The 23,118-nt window shown below is 41.0% G+C and overlaps 1 protein-coding gene across 1 annotated transcript; it reads left to right on the top strand.

The window, feature by feature from the left end:
* The first annotated feature begins 303 nt into the window (after positions 1–303).
* Positions 304–21,518, top strand: ireb2 (iron-responsive element binding protein 2). Its single transcript, XM_034236152.1, is given in 23 exon segments — positions 304–395; positions 3,312–3,398; positions 3,792–3,957; positions 4,344–4,481; positions 4,665–4,895; positions 6,087–6,156; positions 6,824–7,007; positions 7,313–7,452; positions 8,812–8,983; positions 9,073–9,173; positions 10,718–10,834; positions 11,946–12,105; positions 12,459–12,594; positions 13,186–13,270; positions 13,366–13,455; positions 13,457–13,523; positions 14,319–14,443; positions 14,529–14,633; positions 15,007–15,149; positions 16,619–16,766; positions 17,957–18,079; positions 19,741–19,926; positions 20,760–21,518. Coding segments are annotated over 23 exon segments (2,910 nt in total). The 5' UTR covers positions 304–370; the 3' UTR covers positions 20,871–21,518.
* The last annotated feature ends 1,600 nt before the right edge of the window (positions 21,519–23,118 follow it).

The following is a 23,118-nucleotide window of genomic DNA, read 5'->3' as shown; positions in this document are numbered from 1 at the left end:
TTGTATTTATTTGTATCGTATTTATTTTTTGTATTTATTTTTATTTTGTAAGTAGGTTAGAATGCTGTCAGTAATAAAAATGTGTTTTTTAATTTGGTCAGTAATTCAATGTGTTTGGTTTTTGTCAGTAATTAAAATGTCCTCCTCCTTTTTTTCTCAGTAATTAAAATTGTACTTTTATTTAATCAGTAATCAAAATATTGTTTTTTAACAGTCAGTTATTTATTATTAGTCAGTTAAAATGCTTTGTTTTTATTTTATTAATTATTGAGTGGGCGTGTCTGTGGATCTCTGGCCTCTGATTGGTCGGCTCGGTGTTGCCACAGTGCAGTGTCTGGGAGGAAGGGTCGTGTTCATTTCAGAAGTCATCATGGCGCTCACTCCGCCAGTCAAAGGTAAATATCTTCTTCTAACCTTACCTCACCTAAGCAGTCATCCTTTCACCCGATTACCGTCAAAGACAGGAATCGATTAAACAACAAGTCATCCTTCCGATCAAGATGGCTGTCGTTAGCTTTTAGTGATCATTAGATAAAGTAAACTGTTGGAGACATTGATGCTAACATTAGCTTGTTTGCTTTACAAATAGAGCCGTTAATGTCGCTAACACCGCTAGCTATAGGTGTCTTTAATGTGCTAAAAACGACACAAATGTAGTATACTTTCTACCTATTTCTGTGTTTAAGTGCCTTGCTTTTTCTTATCTTGTCAATACGTACAGCCAGAAGCCCGATAAGTGGCTGGTTAGCGAGTGTGCTACACGATAAGAGCTAGCTTTGTAGCTGTCTTTCATACCGTGTCAGTAACAGATGTTCTCAGACATCACCTCTGATAATATAAGCAACACTTCATCTTGTATGTGCAATGTCTAATTTGACTGGTATATTAATCCCAGGGATATAGTGCAAAGAACAAGAGGATTGCTTTTAAATTCAGAGCACGATGGATGTGTTGCATGTGGGATTATAGGCCATGATTATGATATTGTCTGATGAGACAAACATCCAAAGAGTCGTCTTTATGGTATGTAAACTATCCAATACCAGTGGATTACAGCAGGCTAAACTGCTTCTCTCAATGATTTATCTCCACATGATCTCGCTTGTGATCATGTCATATTTCTTAAAGTTATTAAAAAAACAACCTTTACATAGGCATTTCTATATACTTATATTAGTGCATGGCTGTTATGTCCTTTCACTACAGTTAATCTAAAAGGTTTATGTGTGGGACAGCCAGTTCTAACATAAGCAGATGTCAAGGCTTTCATTTAATTTCAAACCTTTATTTACCCAGGTGTATCCCATTGAGATCATTGATCTCATATCAAGGGAGACCTGCTCAAGTAGGTTCCACATGAAACATAAACAGAACAACAAAAAGGACATCATACAGCATCATTACAGGGATTACAATTTACATAACTATCCACATGAACAGGTACCAACAGCTTCCGATTGAGTAGCATCCAACCGAGCTTGACCTTTTAGGGGTGGAATATTTATTATATACATGTATTTTATTCAGTTGTGAAAACCTGCTGACATGTCATCTTGTTTTCAATAGTTGAACATGTCTTCCATACGGCTCCATTGTTAAATCCATGATTTAAATCAAGGATAAGATTTTGAGAAGTGCAAAAGTCATTTTCTGGTAGAAGAACATCTTTTATATGAAACTGTATTCCAGTTTTCCACTCTTCTTGCTTTGCATTAGGCAGCAGCTTTTAGATGTTTGCATGCAGTCTGAAACACTAGCTGACAAAGGCATCACAGTGAGGGAGGGACATTTGTCATGCACTCAAAAAACACCAAATGAGAGTAGTCAGCAAGTTGTTTATCCGGCCAAGAGATGCTAAATGTCATATACATGGTAGAATGCATTTAGCTAGCAAATATTTAGCAGTGGAGGTGAGAACAGAAACACGTATTAAGTCATTATTTGGGTATTAAAAGCTTTGTTTCAAAACTGGTTCAGGCCTGCTTAGTTAAATTGAGCTTAAATACATACTTTGTTTTGTTGCCTTTTTCTCCGTCAGCAGTGACAATGCTCTTTCTGCAGTTCTACACAGCTAATCATTTTTTTTAAAAGAGGGAATATTTCAGATTAAGAAGATATGAAACTCCATTGGTGTTTTATTCACAACACTTAAATACATAGATTTGTACGACTTTACGAAACCAGTTCTGTGAGATGGCGGCTCACACCTTTTCCGCAAGTTTCATATTTGAATGCCTGATTATAATTTCATTTCATTTCAAACCTTTATTTAATCAGATTGGTCCCTTGAGATCATAGATCTCTTTTTCAAGGGAGACCTGCAGCATATAGGTTCCACATGAAACATAAAGCAATAAAGGACATCATACATTATATTTACAGGATACATTTACAAGTGCCCATAGTATCAACGAGCATTTCATTTAGCCTAGCTTTAAAAACATGCAGAGGAATGAGATTGCTCAGTTTCAATTCTTGCTGAAGATTGACAAAGTGCAGGGGTGTATTATTGTTTTTGAGGTCATTCCTTCTTCAGAGTAAGTACATCAGGATTTGGGAAAACAAACATACATTGTGTTTTTAACCAAGGCAATATATAGTTATTTTACACAATATTTCACCAATAATTCATTGGGAAAGCTTAGTGTATGCTTTCATAGCCAGTAACCTGAGAGGCACAGTTACACAGGATGTCCTGTTGTGTGAGAGCAGAGTTCTGCTGTGACTGTCCATAGGGGCTCAGCGCTGGCGTAGCTTAGTTTTATACAGCAAGGGAAATAGTATGAACAATAAACATTTACAGCCACCTTTGGGGTTAACGTAACCACATCTAGCTTTAGCTCGCTTTACACGTAAAAGCCACAAAAGAAGAAATCACATTTCTCTGCTTTTACGTTTTGCCCCAAAGCCATTCATCCTTACATTTTCTAAGAGGCTTAACTATAGTACACTCTAACTCAAAGTGTGGCTATTCTCAGCTGCTTATAACCACTAATACGCTGTGGTATGTAAGTAATGAGTCAATTCTATGGATGAACAAACTGGAAAATAAGGCTTTCTGGAAGTTTCTTCGAGATACCTTTAAGCCTCTTCTTGGTGTGAAGTACCTTGGTTGAAGAGATCCCCACTGGGTATATTTTGTTAGTTCGGTAATTAGTTTATACCACTCATTTTAAACTCCCACAGATTATACCAAGCCAACCCGCAAGAAGACATGCTGAAGGAAAACAGATTTCAGCAGAATCTGGAAGTGTCCAGACACACTAGCTTGGATTACTGTTGTATTAATACATATGTGTTTCCCTCTGCAGAGCACCCATACAGCCATCTTATAGACACACTACAAGATGGCAAGATCCAGTTCTTCAATCTACAGAAATTAAGTGACCCAAGATACGGTGAGTTCGGCCACTCGGACTTAAACAAAAAGCTAATATTGAAACCCATTTCCCTGTAGAGACATGATCCTGGTAGCATTCCTCGTCTCTTACCCAGATGTGCAAGAATTAGAAGTAGTACAGCATGGTACAGGTGAAATATTTCAGCGTGTTCCATTACAGATTTAGGTTGTGTTTACCACAGGTGCGTCCCAGGGTTACAGCGTAAACATGTATACATGTGAAAGTAAACAGCACAAGACATTTTTTACATATGCCTTTACATGTAGGACATCTCCAGGCTGCATTAACCTGCACTTATATCACAGTCAACGGTTAATACAAACTGTTATCTAATTACACATTGTTTACTGTGCAAAATGAAAGGGGAATGTATCTTGTCTCTTTGTGTAGACAAGCTGCCATTGTCCATCCGTGTCTTGCTGGAGGCGGCAGTCCGTAACTGCGATGGCTTCGTCACTAAAGAGGAAGACGTGCAGAATGTTCTGGACTGGCAGCGGCAGCAGAGCAAAGCCGAGGTGCCGTTCTCTCCAGCGAGGGTCCTCCTGCAGGACTTCACGTGAGTCTCCGAGTCATTAGCTCTTCTGTCATCATGGTCTCTGTTTGCGTTCATTGACTTAAACAAATGATTCATACTTGAATAATAATAATGGAATACGTGTATTTAGTATAGCACCTTTCACAGACAATACAATTCACAAAGTAAAAATGAAGACCCCAGAAACATGAATACAACATGAGGCAGAAATGTAAGGTTAACATAAAACACAACACAGACCACGTGGAGTCCCGAGAGGAACAAACATGAGAACGTCACACATCTCAAGTAGAAACAAAAGCCAGTGTAAAAATATGGGTCTTCAGTAGTTTTTTAATACATAGACTATTCCGATGGATTCCTGAAGGAAATGTGTTTGACTTTATTTTCCTGGTTTTCCTTCACAGTGGTATTCCTGCCATGGTGGACCTGGCAGCCATGAGGGACGCAGTGGCCAAACATGGCATGGACCCCAGCCTGGTGAACCCGAAATGCCCCACAGACCTCATCGTAGACCACTCATTACAGATTGATTATAGCAAATGGTGTGTTTACATTTCCCTTTATTACAAATTGACAATCTGCTAAAGTTAGTTAAAATGTGAGATAATTGGATCTTTTTTATTATATTCATACAAAGCACAAGTAGAAAGAGTTATTTATCTTGAATGTATTTACTCTAACGACACTGTAATCAATTCTTAAGTATAACATTCTTTTGTTTTTAGCCACAGTGCCATACAGAATGCTCCTAACCCAGGAGCAGGGGACGGTCAGAGTCAGGGTCCGGGTCCTTCCCGTCCGGCTCCCTCGTGGCGGGGCTCTCAGTGTGGGGTTCAGCGGGGGTCCTGCAGTAAGTCCTCCTGCAGCGACCCTCCCCCCGCCGCAGGGCGAGGGTCTGGGCAGCAGATCGAGAACACGCCGCTCCTCTGTCCCTTCCACCTGCAGCCCGTGTCTGAGTGAGTTTGAAATCATCTACAAACTCTTGCATTTTGAGAATCACCTGAAAATCTGCAGGTACACTAACGTGAAGGGGGTGGGGTCTCTAGGAAATTGGGTTCTAGAGAGGACACGGTGTGGATGGGTGTGTCCCGGTAAAAGAACACGGAGAACAGACTTTCACAGTTCAGATCTTTAGTGTGTGTGTGTGTGTGTGTGGTGGTGTGTGTGTGTGTGTGTGTGTGTGTGTGTGTGTGTGTGTGTGTGTGTGTGTGTGTGTGTGTGTGTGTGTGTGTGTGTGTGTGTGTGTGTGTGTGTGTGTGTGTGTGTGTGTGTGGTGTGTGTGTGTGTGTGTGTGTGTGTGTGTGTGTGTGTGTGTGTGTGTGTGTGTGTGTGTGTGTGTGTGTGTGTGTGTGTGTGTGTGTGTGTGTGTGTGTGTGTGTGTGTGTGTGTGTGTGTGTGTGTGTGTGTGTACAAGGGAAAACGGGAGGAAAAAGCACCGTCGTCTCATTATCCACCGTCATAAACGGAACTGGAAGTCATGTGTGCGTTCGTGTGTGTTGGAGGAGGGGCTCTGTGAGGAAGTCTGAAGGAAGTGGCAGATTTTTTCCGGTTGTGTACTTTCAAATTCCAGCGCACTCGAGCTGGTTTCTCCATTCTTACCTACCCCACCTTTAACAGCATATTTCATTTGATATCCCGTTAAGCTCTTTTCCCGAATGTAGCATATTACTTTAATACATCTGGGAAATGCAGGTGTTATTCAGGTTTTAGGATCAGTCGTTCGACTCAATTTTTTGGTTCCTACCGCAATTTGCAACACACAGCCTCTGTCTGTTTACGGCCAGCACGTAATATACAAAACCACTATCCAACTGTTTGCATAGCTGGGATAGATGCATGTTAAAAAGAGAGCCCACATACTGATAGAATAGAAAATAACGCTCCTAAAATAAAACATTATGAAAAACATGACTATAGGTAAAAAAACAGTTAAAGTTATTTAAACAGTGTTTCCATAGGAGGTACTCCATTTGAGTGTATTACACTCAAAAATACTGTCTTTTCGTATTAAGTTAAAAAACGAAAATGTTGTGCACGTAAACCTAGTCACTGATAAATGTAACTATATTGTTTCACCCCTTACAAAGCCGGTCAAATTAGGTCACAGAGATTCCCTTTTATCATGTTTCCTTTTCTCTTTTCCGCAGTACTGAAACAACTCTGAAGAATCAAGAAATGGAGCTGATCAGAAACAAGGAGAGGCTTCAGTTCTTCAAGGTAGAAGCAAATACCTATATGTTATTTAACAGACTCAAGAGTTGTATCAATCTTCTGATCAAACTCTTTGCAAGAAATGTATTTCCTGTTAGGGAATAGTTTGCTTAGGTATTCAACCTTTTGTATGGACGAGAGCTCTAGTTAGATTCAGGGTCCATATTTGTTTAGTCTCACTGATAAAGAATGTTGATTATTACACTCCGAACTAGTTAAAACCTCGAGCTGCCGAAGAGAATTGATTCGGCGACCGCTGTGTCAACTCGTGACACACCACCTGTCTTGTCAATTCTCCGGCCGTAACTCCGTCAGTGTTTGCCATCAAAGCTCCAGCTCTCCTCGTGCCTCTCTGAGTCCTGACTCCAATTGCTACAGAAGTTTCCCCCACATTTCCCAACATGTAGAACTGCACTTTAATGTTGTCTGGAAAGAGAGGGTGGTGGACTATTTAATACAGTCTTCAGAATGTGTTGTTTACACTTTATATAACAGAGGTTAGTAGTTTATAGGTTGTTAAAGTCAAACAAAACAATCAAAATTAAGTAAATAGAAATATTCAGTAGTTTTTGATGAAAACTTTAAAATAACTTGGTATCTTTCTGCTTTAGAGAACAGAACAAAATTAGTGAGACACAAAGTTAAATGTTTCCCCCCTGTTTCTCTTCTTCAGTGGTGTTCGAAAGCGTTTAAGAACGTGAACGTGGTTCCTCCGGACGTGGGTGCGGTCCACCAGGTGAACCTGGAGTATCTGTGCAGAGTGGTGCAGGTCAGCGACGGCTTCATCTACCCCGACAGCGTGGTGGGGACCGACTCCCACACCACCATGATCAACGGCCTGGGCATCCTGGGCTGGGGTAAAACTCTCAACTCGAAAGTATTTGTGATTTTGTTGCCTTATCAGGCATGTAGATTAATACCTAGTTCTCAAGGTTTCAAGGCTTTTATTGTCATGTGTGCATAGCTACAGTGTAGTCACAGGCTACTCCAACAGTGCAACACAATAAAACAGATAATAGTGCAAGTAAATAAAATAAAATAGAAGAGAAACAGTTCAGAATAGTCTATATGCAGTAATGTTGATATATATGAGTTGCAAACAGATGAATGTTATGGATGTTCTTTCAAAAGTTCAGGTGTTTAACAGTCGTTTGTCTCTCAGGTGTTGGAGGCATCGAGTCGGAGGCCGTGATGCTCGGCCAGCCGGTGTCTCTGACCCTGCCCGAGGTGGTGGGCTGTAAGCTGGTGGGCTCCATCAACCCTCTGACCACCTCCATAGACGTCGTGCTCGGCATCACTAAGGTACTTGTACTTGTACTTGTAGTCATCCCATAAATGTGCTGCGAGGGACTAAACAAGAGAAAAACATTGTCTGAAGTGCAAGAACACTGTCTTTCCACTGGTATGCGTTTGACCTTTTATGTGCAAACGAAACAATTGTTTCTAGTCCATATCCAGTATATGATTGCGTATGCGGTCAACAAAAATGGTCCTTGCCCAGCTCACTCCCCCTCCATCTATGGCAAAGTGCGCAGGTAAAAGCTACCGGATATAACCGCAAACGTCACCGCACACAAATCCAATAGACACGCCAGCTGTAGTGACTCAAAAGACGTGACGTTACAAACACAGATGATCTGCTTTGTGTGTTATCAGCATCACTAAGGTAGCACTGCTCTCCTTTGTGTGTTATCAGCATCACTAAGGTAGCACTGCTCGCCTTCGTGTGTTATCAGCATCACTAAGGTAGCACTGCTCGCCTTCGTGTGTTATCAGCATCACTAAGGTAGCACTGCTCGCCTTCGTGTGTTATCAGCATCACTAAGGTAGCACTGCTCGCCTTCGTGTGTTATCAGCATCACTAAGGTAGCACTGCTCGCCTTCGTGTGTTATCAGCATCACTAAGGTAGCACTGCTCGCCTTCGTGTGTTATCAGCATCACTAAGGTAGCACTGCTCGCCTTCGTGTGTTATCAGCATCACTAAGGTAGCACTGCTCGCCTTCGTGTGTTATCAGCATCACTAAGGTAGCACTGCTCGCCTTCGTGTGTTATCAGCATCACTAAGGTAGCACTGCTCGCCTTCGTGTGTTATCGGGATTGTGTGTCTTCCAGGGCTGTTACAAATAGTTTGAAGCTAGATTTATAACCTTGACATTCAAGTTGTAATTCATAATTTCTGTGCTGCCCAGAGATATTCTTTTTACATTTTTAGTTGCATATTTGTTTCATTGTGTCTTAACCTGGTTGCAGAAGCATTCAGTTGATCTAGATACAATTGAATGAGTCGACACGCCTCGTCACACAAGTTCCCATTTCTTGAGTTTGAGTCATCAATACGAGACTTGACAAGGACAGATTTATTGCTCCAAGAATGTCAAAATGAGGAAAACATATCTGCTTTTTGCAGACTCACGGTTGAGAGAAGTGATAGATCAGAAATGTGGATTTCCTGTTTTTGTCTATGTGGGTTTCCCTCTTCAGTTTCGGATTGACAAAACATGATTTTTAAAGACATCACTTTGGACTTTGAGAAACTGTGTTTTTTCACACACATAAATCTGACTTGCAAAAAAGGGTTGTATGACACTATTTGCAGGAAAAACTCTTTACTTCGGCCTTTCCTTCAGTACTCATGTGAGTTGTGCATTGATGTTTTTCAGCACTTGCGGCAGGCTGGGATCTCCGGAAAGTTCGTAGAGTTTTTCGGAGCGGGGGTCTCCCAGCTGTCGGCGCCGGACCGGACCACCATCGCCAACATGTGCCCCGAGTACAACGCCACCGTCAGCTTCTTCCCCATCGACCAGGTCACACTGAAGCACTTTAGAAACACAAGTGAGTAGTACTGCTTAGTGAGAGGTGCAATACTACAGTCACAGCATCTTTCTAGGGTTTTGAACTAACGTGATTTCATTTTCCTCCAGATTTTACCCAGGAGAAACTTGAATTAATCGAGTCTTACCTGAAGGCTGTAAAACTTTTCCGGAGCTATGAAGACGCCTCAGAAGACCCCGAGTACTCTGAGGTAATGTGTCAAACTTTGCTGTTATCTCTGAGTGTCGAGGCTACATCGACTGAAAACATAATCTTAATATTTAAAAATAATATTGGAATATGAAGTTTTTTATTTTAAATGTGTTGTTGCTATATTAGGAAGAGAGTGGCTCATAAACCTGTATGTGATTTCCTTTGAGACTATTTTATTTTTGTAGTTTTTAATCATCGTTATCATGTTTGGTGCCTCAATGTTGTAGCCCTGTTTCCAAAGTTTAAAACAAAAAAAGGTTCAACATAAACAGATCTCTCATTGCGCAAATATACGTCACACCAATTTAACGATTACCTTTCCTGGTCAGAGAGCTGAAACAATAGAAATATAAACTATTTACCAGGCTAAAATGTAACATTAGGTTATTTTTTTGTTTCACGTTGTTTACAAATGTACATACAGTATTTCCTCCAGATAAGGTCTCATGGTGGTCCACTGGAAGGAAAGGGAGTTTGCCTCTCTATAACGCAGTGGTTCTCAAACTTTTTCTGTCAGGCCCCCCCTTTGGAGAAAGAAAAAAGTCGGGCCCCCCCAACACAAGTCAGGCTCAGTGGCGGCCGGATATTTATTTTGGGGGTGCTGTGGGGTAGCTTGACGTTTCATAGAGGGTGCTCAAACATTTAGGGTTTCCCATTACTGTACCGGTCGCTACAGTTGAACTTTCTACTGCAACAATCCCCACACACATACACAGTGTGACAGTTACAATGAAGGCTCGAGGCATATAGGTGTAAGCAGGGGTAAAGTGCTATTTTTATAGGTGGTGTGTGGACCTCACATAGGGGGGTCCGGGGGCATGCTCCCCCGGGAAGATTTATTTTTAAATATTGAAGTTAAAAGCATCAATCTGGTGCACTTTGAGAGCAACATGAAGAGATCTATGGATACATCTCTCAACACCCATTTGAAACAGAACTGTAAACAGATTTACTTTTTCTTTATGGATATTTTACAAATCACCCTTTTAAACTTTATTCTTGTTTTACTGTCATATAGAATTTCATAGCTGTTTTTCATTTATTCTCTTATTTTTTTATAACTATAATGATCATATAAACGTGTGCCTCGGAAATAATTGTTTACATTAATGGTGACCAAAACGTTTGAGACCCTCTGAGATAACACTGAGAGTCCTTTAGCCCACTGAGTCTCTCAGTCTGACAGGAGAGGACTCTCCTCCACTTTGTTGTTGAAAAAACTCCTTATATCCGTTAGCGTAGCTCGCTAACACCAGAAGCTAACAACAACGATCTCCGGTACCGGTGCGCTCTCTCTCTCTCGCTCGCGCACACACACACAGAGCCGAGCTTTAATGAAACACAGAGACCCAGACGTAATAGTACTGCATCATATTATTTTCGAATCAATAATTTTTCATTTATGATTTTTTTCTTTTATCTATTTTTCCTCCTGGTCTCTCGCGCCCCCCCCTGGCATGCCTCTGCAACCCCCAGGGGGGGCGCGTCCCCCACTTTGAGAACCACTGCTATAACGTGATATGAAACCACTCCTCTCTGCAGGTGATTGAGATCAACCTGAGCACCATCGCGCCCTGTGTGAGCGGACCCAAGAGGTCTCAGGACAGAGTGGCCGTCAGCAGCATGAAGGAGGACTTCCAGAGCTGTCTGGATGAAAAGGTAACAGACACACTTCTGTTCTCATGCAGACATTAGCTCACAGAGATGCAGGAGATGCACCGTTGAAATCTTTTTGTTAAGATAAGAAGTACTTTATTGATCCCAAGTTGGGACATGTTTGTGTTGCAGCAGCATAAAAACACAAGGCATTGTACAATACAATTAACTAGAAATAAACATTTAAACATCTCAATAGCAATACAATGGCAATAAAATAAAAAGTTGAACAGTGACAAAATATAAAGCAGGATATTATATATACATAAGTATGAGAGTAAGGAAAATAAATAAGATCAGATAGGACTTTATTCATCCCGAAGGAAATTGTTGTAATAATAATAACTTGGATTTCTATAGCGCCTTTCATAATACCCAAGGTCGCTTTACAAGGAAGAACAGGAGTATAAACAAACATAACAAACATAACATAACAAAAGGCAGTCAGACAAAACAACAAATAGATTTGGGGCCGAAGTCCTTGGCAGACAGATGGGACTTGAGGGCCCTTTTGCCAGTTACACAAATACAATAAACACAGCAGCACAATAATAATACAACTGTACACTAACAGTAACAAGAGCAATTCAATAACTACAGGAAACATAGATGGTCACATACTTAATGTACATATTACCAGTATTTGGTATTTAGTAGTCCAAAAAAACTGAACTCTCTCTCTCTCCCCCTCTCCCCCCTGCCCTCTCCCCCCACTGGACTATAACCCCCCACACACACTCAGACACTCAAATCCAGCACCAGACACTTGTTTTTACGCTGCTATGGACAATCTTGCACCAAAGATATTAATATTGAAGTGACTGTAATTTTGTATATATTTATTGTTGTGTTTTTTTATCTTAATGTGTCTGTTGATTGTGTATATAGGATATATTTTTTTTTATGTATATTTGTATAATTGTATTTTTGTATTCGGGATTGTTGGAAACGTCATTTCGATCTCTCTGTCTGTACACACAAACTGAAAGATGGACAATAAAGTTGACTTCGACAAAAAACCGTAGTGGTAGTTACGTAATTGCACGTAAATGACTTGTTACCTGATATCTGAGTGTTTTCCAACTTGTCATTTATTTTCCTTGCTTCCCTGCAGGTGGGCTTCAAAGGCTTCCACGTCTCGAAGGAGAAGCAGAACGCCCTCGTCCCCTTCCTGCACGGGGGGCAGGAGTACCAGCTGGCTCACGGCTCGCTGGTCATCGCCGCCGTCATCAGCTGCACCAACAACTGCAACCCGTCCGTCATGCTCACCGCAGGTACACGACTAACATCTAAAATAATACACATGTAATCGGTATCAGTTGGTTGGTAAAGCCTACTGAGCATGACAGATTGAACGAACAGTTTGTAACCGTATAAGGCGACAGTAGCTGCCATTTTCTATATCTAGTCATCTTATTCCTGTTGTCATCTTGCAATATACTAATTTATATAAAACTCATTAAACCGTATTTAACGTTGTCTTAATTTACATTATTTAATTTCATATTCTGTTCTTATACATATCCCATATTCTATCGACATGTATATAGACTTTTTGCACTACTTTTTATTTTGTATTTCAGGTCAGGTGAATCTTCATAACACAGCTTTCTATTTTGATTGACAGGTCTTCTTGCCAAAAAGGCTGTGGAGGCGGGGCTTGTTGTGAAGCCTTACATCCGGACCAGTCTAGCTCCTGGCAGTGGGATGGTCACTCACTACCTCAGTACCAGCGGAGTCCTGCCTTACTTCAGCCAGCTGGGGTAAGACTGTGTACTCTGTGATGACACACACACACACACACACACACACACACACACACACACACACACGATTCCCTTCAGGTCAATGACCTCGGATGACCCCGTTCATGCAGTCTAAGAGCAACCTGCACTTTACTCATGTTAACCATCAGTTTGAACCTGCAGTACTAAAATAGACATTTTGAAAAGGCTATGCTCTGAATCCTATTTGTTGGATTACACGTTTTTCAAAAGCTTTTTATCAAAACATATTCTGACTCCAATGGGTGGTATATTAACAAGCTAACATTACGTTAACATAGCGTTTTGTCAAACCGTTCAATTGGCCACACAACAGGTGTGGAAATCTCTGCTTGGTAAAGTTAAATCTTGTGAAGAGCCAGAACAGCTGGATGTAGATCTCTGAAAAAATGTGAACAATAAACAAGTCCATGGTTCAGAATGTATTGAAATGTAGATCTTTTCATTTTATTCAAGTGACAGCTATCAATTATTAACCTGTAACACTAGTCTGGATTGAAAACAAATACTATTGAACACTGTTTTTAATGATCTTATGTTATATAATAATTGAATTCCTTCACCCCACAGGTTTGAGGTGATTGGTTATGGCTGTGCCACCTGTGTGGGGAACACGGCTCCATTACCTGAAGCCGTCGTGGACGCAATCAAACAGGTAACATCTCCATCATGATACATCTAGCTGTTCATGTAGATCCTTACATTAAAAACATCTCACAACAACAATCCCTATGATCTCCTGTGTTTCAGGGGGACCTGGTGGCCTGCGGGGTCCTCTCTGGTAACAGGCACTTTGAGGGCCGTCTGTGTGACTGCGTGCGGGCGAACTACCTGGCCTCCCCCCCCCCTGGTGGTGGCGTACGCTCTCGCCGGCAAGGTGGGAATCGACTTTGAGAAAGAGCCTCTGGGTGAGTGAAGCTTTTGAGGCTTTTAGGACTTTGGCTGATTACAGTGAGGGAGCATTTAGTGAATCTGTCCTGTGCTGACATGCTTCAGACGACAAAGGGGCATTGTGGGTAGTTTAAGGTCTAAATCACTGGTATCTCATAATAACAGTGCATTAACAGAAGTGAAACAAAAACAGGGCTTACCCTTAGAAGTGTTCTTTGTTATTATATTAAAGGGGACCTATCATGCAAAATGCACTTGTTGATGTCTTTTATACATAAATATGTGTCGGGGAACTCACGCAGCGTCGGAAAATAAAACCCTCTCTCTTTTCCTCCGTACCCAAATCTCTAAAAACGGGGCTACAACGGAGCTGATCCAGATTTGCGTCCGATATGACGTAATATCTGAAATGTGGACCCACGGGCCAATCAGAAACGTTGCTATCAGAAACAATGCCCGACTGTTTTGGACGTAATATGGTCGGTGTTTACATTAGCATCGCTAACACTCAGAGCTAACCTGTACTGGAGAGCATGTGTGTGAAGAAGCAGGAAGTAAAAAGGAACTCACCTTGTGGTATAACCGGCAAGAGAGAAAGCCTTTGAGCTCCATACTGTTTCAGAAAGAATCCTTGATAATCCATGATATGGCGTTTCATCACGAGAAATAGCTTTATTCAGACAATTAACCAATTTTAAAATCCCAGAAAATAACCTTTTGTGAGTTTAAGCACACATTTAACGTGTCCATCAGAAGAGTCTCATATTTCCAGGTTGAAACTTTTTGATGCTAACATCCTGTTGTCGGTGCAGGTGAGACCTCGGACGGGAAGCAGGTGTTCCTGCGTGACATCTGGCCGTCCAGGGAGGAGGTCCAACAGACCGAAGAGGACACGGTCATCTCCTCCGTCTTCAAGGACCTCAGGAGCAGGATGGAGGTCAGGACACAATCTGTACTTATTTATTTTACGTGTGCTTTAATGATGTGATGATTATATAAATGGTTTTTCGTTCCAACTCCAGAAAGGGAACACGCTATGGAGCAGCATTGAATGTCCAGATTCTGTGGTGTTTCCCTGGGATCACAAGTCCACATATATCCGTTCGCCATCTTTCTTCAGCAAGTTGGTGAGTCTTCCTTATTTTGCTGTGTCACCTGATTTATGGGGTTTTATATTGTTGCATCGACTCAGTTGTCTTGTGTCTTATCTGTCAGAGATAAATCATTATTTTTTTGTATTATCATACGTCTATTAACCTGATCAAATGTTACATTTGGCTGCATGTATCTTTTAAAGTTCTTAGCAAATAATCTAATGGGTGTTTCTTGTTGTTTGTTTTTAACTTGTGATGTGTCATTTTGTGAAGCACTTTGAGCTGCATGTGTTGTAGGAAACGTGCTATATAAATAAAGCTTTATTATTATATCACATATTGATGAAAAAGTAAAAAAGCAGCAGTTTAGACTATAACTTCCCCCTCTTCCTGTTTTCTGCCTCAGGGTAAAGATGTCCCTCCTCCTCAGTCCATCGAGAACGCTCACGTCTTGCTGTTCCTCGGGAACAAAGTGACGACGGACCACATCTCTCCGGCAGGAAGCATCGCCCGGGTCAGCGCCGCCGCCAAATACCTGCAGAGCAAACGGTCAGTTTTACTCTGAGAGATGGTAATGAAGGACAGAAGCTTTGTCTTCATCAACATCCTTAATTAAGCAGGACATCTTAATGTGGCTACAGCCTTTCCTGTCAGTTTAAATAGTAACGTTTAGCCTTTATTTGAAAGTTTATATCACCTTTGAGAAGATGCCTATCAAATATTGGCATGGAAATAGGAACAGATGTTTTATTTTGTCACTGAAAACTATAACAAAACAATTGTATCTGAAAGATTCAAAGGTTTTATTGTCATATGCACAAAGCAGCTACAGTGTAGAAATGGCAATGAAATTCTTCTGACCTGAGCTCCTCCAACAATGCAACGTATGTTTCCCATACATCCATTCATTTTTTATTTTTGGTTGTAAATTATATATTTTTTTAACTTGTAGTACTGATACCGTCCACTAGACTCCTAGTTACGTCGCGAGCTGCGTACATGATTTCGTTCGGCAGCCAAATACCGCAAAATAATCTGTGATGCGTTTGTGTGTCTTGTGTTTGTTTCCCGGGGCAACACTCACAAGAAACACCGGCTGTTGTTATGCCTGCTGTGACGTTAAGTTGCCTCTTGTAATGATGCCTTTAGAAGCTTAAAAGTTGCATTTATCATCTGAATTTGGCGAAACAAGTTTAATATTCTAAAAACCAAGACTTTGTTTATTTGAAATCAGAGGAAAACAAACTGTCACGGACCCTGCCGTGTTATCTATGATTACTGCGCTTTTCATTCATAATTTCAGCGGAGGGAGGGGGAGTGGTGCTGAGGAACAGCGGGTTGACGGGTGTCTGTGTTGACATTCCCCTTATTGTGGAATAAGGGGAATGCAGAGACTGGCTACAGGTGTCTTAGGTTCAAGTCAGACAACTAATGTCTGGGGTAGTGTTCATGACTTCATGTGTATGTCATCTAATGGTTAATCTCAATACACACACATTTTCCGTGCTTTCCAATAGTTTAAAATAGTTTTATTCCACCGTTAAATAACCTGTTCAATACAAACATGCCACTTGTAAAAATTAAATAACATTTCTGTGAACAGATATTTGTTTAGTGAGCTTATTAGAGGATGTTCCCTGAAAGGTTGTAAAATGCTAATGAAGATGTCAGACTTATTATATTTGTTAATAATTACATACAATACATGGAATTTGTGAGTGTGTTCCAAGTGAATCTGCGGCCCCCTGGTGGCCAGTACATACATTATGTGGCCCCCACCACCATCCAAGTTGCCCATCCCTGATTTATATGAATTACCATCTGTTGCAAAAACAGACAAATAATCACATTTAAGGATAATTTATAAACCAAAATGATGAGTTATGTATTTCATTTGTTCAACTTGTAAACTATATAGATATAATGTCAACCATGTAGGATGTTGTCACTGGACGCTGTTGCTTTTTGTTTCTCACGGTACACGAGCACATGTTATTTACATCTCATTTTGAATCTAGCCTGACACCGAGGGAGTTCAACTCGTACGGCGCTCGCAGAGGGAACGACGCCGTGATGACCCGAGGAACGTTCGCCAGCATCAAGCTGCTAAATCGCTTCATCGGCAAACCAGGTCCGAAGACTCTGCACATTCCCTCAGGCCAGACGGTGAGTGGGAACCTGTTGGGGAAATACTGAATGTGCTCTTCCAATATCATAGTAGCACATGATAACAAAGGTATCCCAACTGTAGCTGTGAACATGACAGGATGTGTGATTACCTAGAAGAGCATCAGGACTGTTTTAGGCATATGATAGCTATGTGATTAACATGATGATTCAGCCTCTATGGAGATAGACATATGACAAGCATGCTCATTTCTGACGTGGAGCTAATCTGAACTAAACATTGAATACTGCTTTATATTCCTGCATCTTGTGACTGTGTGAGAATTTTGACATTTTGAGAAAGTCAGAATTTTGAGATTTTAAGAGAAAGTCAGGATTACTGTATGATTACTTAGAATAACTGGTATTCCTCCATCTTGTGACTGATTTTGAGAAAGTCCGAATTTTGAGATTTTGAAAAAAAAGTCAGGATTTGGAGAAGTCAGGATAAGGAGAAAAAGTCAACACTTTGTAAAAAAAAAGTCCACATTTTTTGATTTTAAGAAAAAGTCAAAAAAAAATAGATTTTGAGAAAAAGTCAGAATTTTGAGATTTTGAAAAAAGTCTGAATTTTGAGATTTTGAAAAAAAGTCAGGATTACTGTATGATTACTTAGAATAACTGGTATTCCTCCATCTTGTGACTGTGATTTTGAGAAAGTCAGAATTTTGAGATTTTGAAAAAAAGTCAAGATTTGGAGAAGTCAGGATTTGTAAAAAAAAGTCCACATTTTTAGATTTTAAGGAAAAGTCAACATTTTCTGAAAAAGTTTAAAAAAAAATAGATTTTGAGAAAAAACTATGATTACCAAGAAGAACCGGTATTCCTCCATCTTGTGACTGTAACTCCCTCTCTTGTATATCAGCATGTGAAGGACACTGTTCAGGAACTAGTTGATGCTCTGTATGTGATGACTACTTCCATTCTGGAGAGGATCACAGATACATGGATCCTGATTATTGAAGCTCAAGCCGGTGACGAGTGATATTTTTCTAACAGAACTCATTCAAACCAGGAACATAAACACCAGTCCTGTTTAACCCTCCTGGTGTGTTCCGATTAAATACGACCCATTTACTACATTAATCACTCGTAACTTTTGTATTTGGTTGGTGTTTAATGTCATTGTGTGTGACTGGCTTCTTATAACATGTCCTAATATGTCCTCTCTTCTGTCTGTGTTTGATCAGCTGGATGTCTTCGAGGCGGCCGATCGTTACCATAGAGATGGCGTCCCCCTCATCATCCTCGCCGGAAAAGACTACGGCTCGGGGAACTCCAGAGACTGGGTCGCTAAGGGACCCTACCTGCTGGTACGTGCACACAACGCTCTAAACCAGGGTGTTTTTCGGGAAAATCTGTTGACCAACAATTAAAAAATCTTTCATAATATCATAAAATTGGATGTGCTGCAGAATATATATCATTTTAGTACACATGCCATGCACATGTGGCATAGGAATGGGAGTCACAGAATAAAATAAGACGGTGAGCTTTGATTTTGGGATTGTTTCTTCACGTTTTTGGACAGTAATATAGATAAATTACAGCTGGTCCTGGAACAGTAAATGTCGACAAAACACTCAAAAGCTAACTGACGATACGCTTTTTGGCAGATTAAGTCATTTCCTTCATTGGTTGTTTATTAAGAAAAGTATATAGACCGTTTTTGACCCATCTCTCTGTAAAGAGACCTCTCAAACATTATCAGTATACAAATATGAATGGAAGACTTGTCTGTTTGTCGCGCGTAGTCATTTAAAATATTGAATCGGGCTCAATAAACACATTTCATATTTGACCAAACTACCCCTATTTGTCCTGGACGTTGAAATCTCCCAGGACAAATGGACTGGCACAAATCACCTCTAACAAAAACCCTGCTTTCCACTGACCAGACCATAATAGTCAACAAGTTTTCACTTCGTCTAACATGGTGCAGTAACATTACAGGACATACATTTAACAATAAGCTATAAAGTGTCATAAAACCTTGACTTCTCTAAAACACTGATCCCTTTCTAACAATGGAATATGAATGAATATGCTAGTCAGCTTTTTCATGTTCTAATATACTCCACCTCTTGTTTTACGATAATTCTTTAATGGTCAGATCAAGTCTGAAATGTGACTTGCATCACCGCAGCTCCATGTGTAACATCAACAAAGACAAATATCAAGACACATGTTACGTCCCCACTAAGGTCTAGGGGACCTGGAGACAATAACATACAACCAATAATTATGAGGGAGTCAGAGTAAAGGTTGACAAAAGGTTTATTTCTTAAGCCCTAACTGAACATAAGTTTAACAGAAATACTCTATAATACTCAAAACCAGGCCTATCTCTACATCTATCCTTTGAAACCAAAACTCAAACAAAAACCCTCACTAACTAAACTACAAAGACTTTGACAAAACAATATACAGGGGTGGCAACAATCCGCTAACCTAGTGTGTCTAAACATTAGTTAGCTACGTGGTGAGAAATGTACAGGGTACCCCAGACTTACCTAACTCCTCCACCTCTCAACACACACACTTTCAAAAAGGTCAGACAATACAAGGAGAATGAGTTGCTAAACACTGCAGTCAATTGCAGGCTCCTCAATCAGCAACAGGCCCAGAGTGAGAGAGAGAAGACTTCCTGGGTGCCTCCTTTATGGCCCTGGCTGCTGATAGGCCAGCTGAGGGTGAGAGGATCCAATCAGCCATCAGACTCAGGTGCACAGGCAGATACCGATCAGCTGCTGATTAGCTGTGCAGAAGACAGGGAGAAGAGAGAAACACAGGAGGGAAGGAAAACCACACAAGTACAGCCTGCCTGGCACGTAACGACACAATACATGAAAAACAGACATTTAACATAAAAGCAGGATCAGTGAGAGAAAATGACCCTTTAGCGTGCATTTGATCTGGGACTTAGCTCTGTATATTTATTATTGTCCCTCTCCCCTTCCTCTCTGGTCCACAGGGGGTGCGAGCGGTCATCGCGGAGAGTTTTGAGAAGCTGCACGTGAAGCAGCTGGTGAGGGTGGGCATCGTGCCGCTGCAGTTTCTGCCCGGCGACAGCGCCGACTCTCTGGAGCTCAGCGGGAAGGAGAGGTTCAGCGTGACTCTGCCCGAGAGCCTGAGCCCGAGGCAGCAGCTCACTGTCAAGGTACTGTTTATGTTGTTGTTTGTTTGTTGATATCTGTACCTGGGACTGTTGAAAGCAGTGTTGAATAAATTGAATAATTATTCAATTGATGTTTTTCTTTGGGGTGTTGAAACAAGTACCATTTTTAGGGTTAAAGAAAGATAGATAGTGCAGCACCAGTCCGGCAGTGGCTCAGTCAGTAGGGGCTTGGACTGTGAGCCGTAGGGTTGCCGGTTCAAGTCCCCGACCAGACCTAAATATGGCGTGTGAACTGCTACTTGGAGAGGTCCCAGTTCACCTCCTGCCCTGCCGTGGTGCCCTTGAGCAAGGCACCGGACAACCCCCTTCCCCCCCCACTCCCATTGCTCCCCGGGCGCTGTACACTAGCTGCCCACTGCTCCTGGTACTAGACTCCTGGTACTAGGATGGGTTAGAAGCAGAGAACACATGTCACTGTGTGCTCTGCATGTGTGACCATTAAAGATGGTTTCATCCCTCCCATTCTCTCTCTGTGTGTATTTGTTATAAAATGATATCAAGATTTACAAAGATTTACCAAAATAAAAGATTAATTGTTTCAGTTTTTGGCCTCTAAGGGGCAGAAATAAACAGTTCTGTCTTATTATAACCATCATAAACATCGCAAAAGATTACACGTTTTGGTCAATTATTATTTACATACTCGCTCCACATACAAAGCAACATTATTATCCAATTTTAGGCCATGTTTCTACCTACTTAAAGAATGTAGATCCACTATTCATTAGCTGCTAGATGATTTAAAAAATAACCTTTCAATAAAAGCATGTTGATGAATGATTTAGTAAACGTGTGGTTTCTGTGTTCTCTTGCAGACAAGCCAAGGAAAGTCCTTCCTGGTCACCGCACTGTTCGACACGGAGATGGACGTTATCTTTTTCCAGCACGGAGGCCACCTCAGATATGTTGCTCGGACCTTTCTCTGAAGGCAAAGCTCTTCTCACCGCCAACATATTACCAGTTAGTCTTCAGCATGGATGGAAAACTTTAAGCTAACGGAGCAACGTAGCGGCGGATGATCCGTCTGTTTGAGGTGGATCAACATCTCCGGACTTTTGGAGTTTTCGTTTTCATACCGAGCTGCTTCTCCGTCACCACACATGCTTGTTCCTGCCGTCGTGTCTCCTCACAGAACAGAATCAGAGCGCAGGAAGACGTGATGACATTGTGTTTTATTGTTTTGGAAACCAGATTTTCAGCGTACTGACATTTCTTTCTTCATGGAGGGGAGCCGAGGAGAACTGAATCTGCTTCTGTTGTCGTCTGACACGGTGCTGCAGCATGAATACTTTTTATTTTTAAGGGTGTGTCGTAGCCTGTTTTTACCAACATCCCAGTCTTATTATGCAGGATTGATGTCAATTGCCCATATTTCCCATTGTGGCTTTATCATTTTATGTAAATTAATCTTCTGTTTATTTGATACAAATTCCATTTTACAATTGTCTCCCATAGCTCAATTTGTGTTTTGTGGAAACTATGGAGGTTTTGCTTTTTCACTGAACTACATAACAATGGCTTCTTCCTAACATCTGAGAGTCCTCTGTATCACAATAAAGCTAAATTATGAGTCAGCCTAAATGAGTTATTGATAACCCATCTAATCTAACGGTTTGACTAATTTACTGTTTGTAAATATAACTTGCTTTATCAAAATGTAAAATAAGTTTAAAATGTGAATCAACCTAATTGTTGCTTTTGAAGAGCTTTCACTCGTGTATCTTTAGTGCACGTGTGTCCATTTGAATGCTCTGCCGCCTTATTATTATTATTAGGGGAACTGCACAGATTGTACACATCAAAGTCTGTTCACAGGTCTACTAATTTAAAGGGGACCTATCATGCAAAATGCACTATATACATAAATATGTGTCCCTGGTGCGTCAGGGAACTCACGCAGCGTCAGAAAATAAAACCCTCTCTTTTCCTCCGTACCCAAATCTCTAAAAACGGGGCTACAACGGAGCTGATCCAGATTTGCGTCCGATATTACGTAATATCGGAAATGTAGGCTGGCTTTACACCCACGTCCTATCAGAAACGTTGCTATCAGAAACAATACCCCACTTTTGGACGTAATATGGTCGGTGTTTACATTAGCATCGCTAACACTCTGAGCTCGTACCCAAATCTTTTAAAAACGGGTGTACAACGAGCAGATACAGATTTTCTGACGTCAAATCGGCAGCGGACCCACAGATAATTGCTATCAGAAACAATGCCTGACGTGTTTCGAACATAATCTCGTCTTTGTTTACATTAGCAAGCCTCGCTAACACTCAGAGCTAACCTGTACTGAAGAGCACATGTGTTTAAAAAGCAGGAAATGAAAAAAAGGAACTCACCTTGTGATAAACCCACAAGAGAAAAAGCATTTGAGCTCCATACTGTTTCAGAAATAATCTTTGATGTGGTTTAGAACAGGATGGCGTATTATCACAGCAGAATTTAACTTTATCTCCGGTAGAATTCTGATCAGGCATTAGCTCCACCTCCTCTTTTTTTTCTAAGGACCCAAAATCCGCGTTTCTCTAACAGGGCTGCAAAAGAGGGGTATGAGCAGTATGAGGCATGGCTACAATGGGTGAACTGTTTGGTATTTTAAGCAAAAAACTTCAGAGACATGTTTTGTATAGGAATGGCCCTACAATATATGTTTCCAATATAGCATAATAGGTCCACTTTAAAATAAAGTTGTATAAATCCTCAAGAATCTCCAGAGTGAGCTGCACAACATTTGATTAATTTAATTAATTGATGGCGTACAATTCGGCTTAGTAAGAAGTTGACAACCGAGTCTAAGAAATACAATAAATTAGTTCACCTGACCTTGCAGCTTAAAGGTAGGGTAGGTAAGTACGCAGCCGGAAAAAATCTGCCTCTTCCTTCAGACTTCCTTACAGAGCCCCTCCTCCAACACACACGAACGCGCACATGACCAATGAGGGCACGAGATAAGTTTGTGCCCAGATGGAAGGCTGACAGGCAGGTAGGCCATCCAGTTACTTTAGACGGGCCGGCTCAGATGATTGGTCGTGCTTTTTACAGTACTACGGCTTCCAAGGATGAAATATTTGTATGTATTTATTGTCAACGCATTTAATGTATTCATTGCTATCGGGATGTTAAGAGCATTCCATGGAATATAAGAAAAAGTGTTTCTGAAGTGAATTA

This window comes from Gymnodraco acuticeps, unplaced genomic scaffold, assembly GCF_902827175.1.
Source record: "Gymnodraco acuticeps unplaced genomic scaffold, fGymAcu1.1, whole genome shotgun sequence".
In the NCBI taxonomy this organism is placed as follows: Eukaryota; Metazoa; Chordata; class Actinopteri; order Perciformes; family Bathydraconidae; genus Gymnodraco; species Gymnodraco acuticeps.
This window is presented reverse-complemented; position numbering and strand designations above follow the sequence as displayed.